The sequence below is a fragment of the Geospiza fortis genome, unplaced genomic scaffold (assembly GCF_000277835.1).
Source record: "Geospiza fortis unplaced genomic scaffold, GeoFor_1.0 scaffold138, whole genome shotgun sequence".
NCBI lineage: Eukaryota > Metazoa > Chordata > Aves > Passeriformes > Thraupidae > Geospiza > Geospiza fortis.
In genome coordinates, this window is record NW_005054307.1 from 6,319,724 (window position 1) to 6,324,363 (window position 4,640).

Sequence of the window (4,640 nt, forward strand, 5' to 3'; positions counted from 1 at the left end):
ACACGGTTTTATAAAAGATTACAGGAGTTCTCAGAATCTTGTCCAGGTAGATGTCTTCTTGGCTATCTTCTAAAGATAAAAAAGGCTATTTAGGCAGATACTCGATAACTGTCTTATTAAAATAACATCATAAAAAATTGTTAGAATACAAAATGAGATGAAATTATTCCAGAAGGAAGGTGCCATCTATGATGGAATTGCTTTAAGATCAGAAACAGCCATGGTTCTCTTTGGCAGTATTTAATAAAGTATTGAATCATCATGATGGGTGACACCAACAGGTTTGTTGGTACTTGCAGTGATTTACATATGGTCTCATGATTAAGAATTTGCAACGACTGCACATACAATTCCTCTGGTGACCTGGTTAATTCTTTGCTTGACAATCTGGGTGGCAATGAGCAGCAGACTCCTTCAGCCGTTTAAAGTCTTCCAGAAGGTGTGGTTTTACACAGTATTTCGTTTTCTTGACAGCATCATTTGGACAATACAACCAGGAAGATCAAGGCTCATGACATACTAAGCCCACTATCACTTTTGTCAGCTTAACAACATGGGAGCAAAGTCCTGAATGATTTGAATGGGTTTGTTGGAACAGAGCATTTTCAGAGTTCTCATTTTCTAAACAGTCTTAGAACAAACTAAGATATTAATTGACAAGGATACTGATGAAAGATGCTGACATTACTCCTTTGAAAATACTGAGGCTAACTAAAATAGTCTGTTGTTTTGTGCTGCTTCTCTGTCAATAATGTTTTAGTTTTAGTTAGAAATGTCAGCTGCTACTTAATTGCACAATGGATCAAGATTTAACTAGCAAGTGTTTTTTTAATAATTGAAGATAACTTCTTAACAAAACATTTATTGAAATATTTGATACTAAACATTATATTGTGTAACATCTGCTTTTCAACTTGCTAATGATGCCTGTGACTAGGCAGGCTGTTTCCACAATCTGTAATTGTTGAAAGTAGCAAGTTAATAATGAAGACTGTAAAAACCTAGTCTTAAACATGTAAAACCACTGGAATTCTTGTTACTTATTTAATAATTTGATTAAAATAATTTCATTATTATATCATGTTAGTAAAAGTCATGGGCTTTCAGCTGTGTATTGGAAGACTGATTTTACAGCATGTTTGAATCAGATTTGCTGTGGTTTTGGGATTTTTTTCTTTTTTATTGCTTTTGCAGTGGAGTAATCCACTAATATAACCTAATATAATCTGTCGGCTGTTTGCTATATAAATGTATTAATCTAGTTTAATTTGAGTCAGTAAAGAGAACCAGTAGAAGTCAGTAAAGAGTCAGTAAAAACTGCAGCAGTGACAGGACAGCTGGTAGGACATGTGGAATGCTTCTCTTACAAAAGACATGATTTTTGTTTTTTTAAAGAGTAAATAGTTCACTAATATTTTGGGGAAAGGAGACTGACATGCACATTGCCTCAGCAGGGTCTCTGACAATGACATACCTGTAGCAGGCTACTGTTAAAAGATTGTAAAAGCATTGACAAGATAGCTAAGCTTGCGGGCTTTATTTATTTTTTTAAGGTGATTTTTCTTCCTGTATGTTGTTGCTGGCAAACCAAACACTGATGAGTCACTCATTTAAAACCACTTGCTGACTGCTCACTCAGGCTTCCTGGCAGGAAGATCTGCAGATGCCGTGGAACAGCTGCAGCCACAGCTGCCCATGCACAGCTGGGTTGCAAGGCTGAGGAGCTCAGGGCACATCTCCATGCAGGGAGCTGCCAGGGAGAAAGGCAGTAACAGTACTGTTAATCACATTGACAGAAAAATTGTATTTATATTTATTTCACAGATGTGTTCTGTGAAATCATTAACATCAATACAAGCTGTTCCATGGAAATGTAACACAAGCATATTAATGACAGTTGACCTCTGTGTGCAGCCTCTGCTGCAGAATGGAATCCCGATTTCCTTATTGTAATGCCAGGAGATCTACAGAACGAACTAACTTTCATATGAGGTACTTCCAGTGCATGAAAAACCATAAATTCACTATGACTAAAATGGATTTGAAACATTAGTCATGTCACTATCATTTTCATGCTTTGCTGTAAGAAACTGTAGAATAAATGTGGTATTTGTAAATTGCGTATAGACTCAAGAGGTAATTTCACAACATCATAAGGAGATTATGTATCTTTACACTATGAGTTGTGAACACTTTACAAGTGGTTAATTGGGATTTTATTTTGCAGAAAATGTAAGTGAAAATGAAAAATGAGCCCCTTAACATGTATAACTACGGTCCTTGTCAAGAGATATACATTTTACCTAGTTATGTATAGATCCATGTTTACTGAAAAATGGAAAATGAGTCATGTGGGAAAGAAAAAGGTGACATATAATATGCAAATACTGTAAAGACAAAACTTTTTATATAGCAATGTCACCAAATGCAATAATTTTCTTGGATAGTGTATGAAGACAAAAATGTAAATAAAATTACACCTAACAAAGAGAGAGAGAGGCCAGCTGTTCTGAAAAGACATTTCCTACTGCCTCCTAAACCTTCCGTTTTAACTCTCTGATTACTTGTTGTATAGACTGTCACACTAGCCCTCTTCAAAAATTCTGATGATGAGGACATTGCTCCTAACAGAGCCCTAGTTCAAATCTGAAGCACTCAGGAAGAAGGTTTTCTCAGAATCTGTTCATTTTCTGTGCATTTTCAACATCTAAATTTTGCTGTTCTAAGTATGAAATCCTGTAAGAGATTTCTTTGCCCCAGCAAGGTAAAAAATGGGCCTGCTTGTGAACTTCAGATGGTTTTACCTCAAAGGGCTCCATCTTTAAGCTTCAATCTGGTGATAGCACTTTTCCCATCTTTGAAACAACTGATGCATTTCTCTGAACTGCTGTAAATCAAGTCTCGGGTTATCAATAATGGCAGCTAGCAAATTCCTGTAAGAATTGCTGAGCTCCAGACAGAATCCCATGGGGATTAACGTCACAGTGAGCACTGCAGGGGACAGCTCTGCGGCTCATTTCTTCTCCTTGGCCTTCTCCTCTGTTTCAGATGAGCAAATGATGCTGTACTTGAAATTTTGGATAAACTGCTTAAATTATCAATAATTAAATAAATAGTAATTTTCTGCATTAACTAACTTTACTCTTTGCAATGTTGTTTGAGACACAGGCATCCAGAGGTGACAGAGAAAGAAATAAATCAGCAGCTTCTCAACATCCGTCCAGAACTTGGAGAGATACAAGATTAAGGTCTCAAATGCACTTCCACAAAGGGAGAGAAAAGAAATGCTGCAAGTATTTGTGGGTTTATTCACTGGAGACTTGGGGTGTCTTACAGCAATTACACAGGAGGTCAGCAGGGTGTCATGGGCCTTCTTATTGACCAGAACTATTTTACTCTTCCTTCTACAACTCTGCCTGCCTAGGTGGAGGCTCCTGGTGTACTGCAAGCTCCCTGAAGAAGGAGCTGTGGTCTGTGTTTAAATACCTTGTACAGTGCAAGTAGGTGCTGGTCCAGTACTGAGGGTCCCAGTTCATACCAGAAGACAAACACCAGAGCAGTTACTGAAAAGGCAGCCTGTTTAGCTGGAAAGGCAGTTCAGCTTCTTTAGTCCAGTGGACACCACCCCTGAAACAGCAAATTCTGCATGGACTCACTTTGCTTTACATTGGAGTACTGATAAATCCTTCTGGTATCATCCTGGCAAATAATTTCAATTCAGTGAGTCACATCCTTCCTATAAGCAGAAAAAACCCTTAAGTGCTAAAGCATTGCAAGGGGTTAAAGAATGAAGGATAAATTATCTTTGAAAAAAACTTTAAATCACATTCAATTATAATGTAATCTTCAAGTTTCCAGTCTAAGTTTCTGTATGCTCCAGTGGCACGCCTGTTGCTTCTAAATAAATAGTGGAGGGAGAATGTGAAAAACGCATATTTTATGATTGTTTTTTTGCAAATATTAAAATGAATATTATGTGTGTTGTATTAGAAAGTAATGCTGTATTGATTCTCTTGAGTAGTGTGTTAAATATAGTTTTGGGTTATTAAAAAAAGTTGGAATAGAAACTATGCTGTGTAAGATACTTTTTTTTAGCAAAGGACTTGCAGCAAAATAGCAGCCACAGGAGACCTAAATCTTTCAGAGAAAAAGAATTTATTGCCCTCTTATCAGAAGAAACGAACTTCTTCCCGCCTCGAAGGCGCTGTTAGGATTCAGAGGAAGAAGTTGATGATGATCAGACAGAATCCTGTATTTGAATGGAATTTATGCATCATGTATGAGGTGTATGAATATGCAACAGGCTATTGTTTTTAAGGGTTAACCCTCTGTTAACGTGTGTCCTTTTTCGGGCTCGTGCTGCCCAGAAAAAGGTACCCGGGCGTCAGTAACTCTTTGTCTCTATTGTCTCATATTGTCCTAATTCAAATTGTCCAAATTATTATTACTCTAATTGTATTACTATTTTTATAACCATTTTATTACTATTAAACTTTTCAAATTTTAAAAACAAGCGATTGGCGTTTTTCACAGAGAAAAAAAGAAATTAAAAGCTCCTCTCAGCACTTAATTTTAGTTTTCTTGGCATTGTGTTACGGCCCCAGACCGGGACTACAGTCCCCAGCAGCCCCCGCGCGGCC

The 4,640-nt window shown here is 37.2% G+C and overlaps 1 protein-coding gene across 1 annotated transcript in view; it reads left to right on the forward strand.

Moving 5' to 3' along the window:
* The first annotated feature begins 264 nt into the window (after window positions 1–264).
* Window positions 265–4,640, forward strand: part of BET1 (Bet1 golgi vesicular membrane trafficking protein) — a 9,660-nt gene continuing 5,284 nt past the window's right edge. Inside the window, exon 1 of the mRNA XM_031066824.1 lies at window positions 265–281. Within this exon, the coding sequence (XP_030922684.1) occupies window positions 265–281 (17 nt within the window). The remainder of the gene's footprint in view (window positions 282–4,640) is intronic.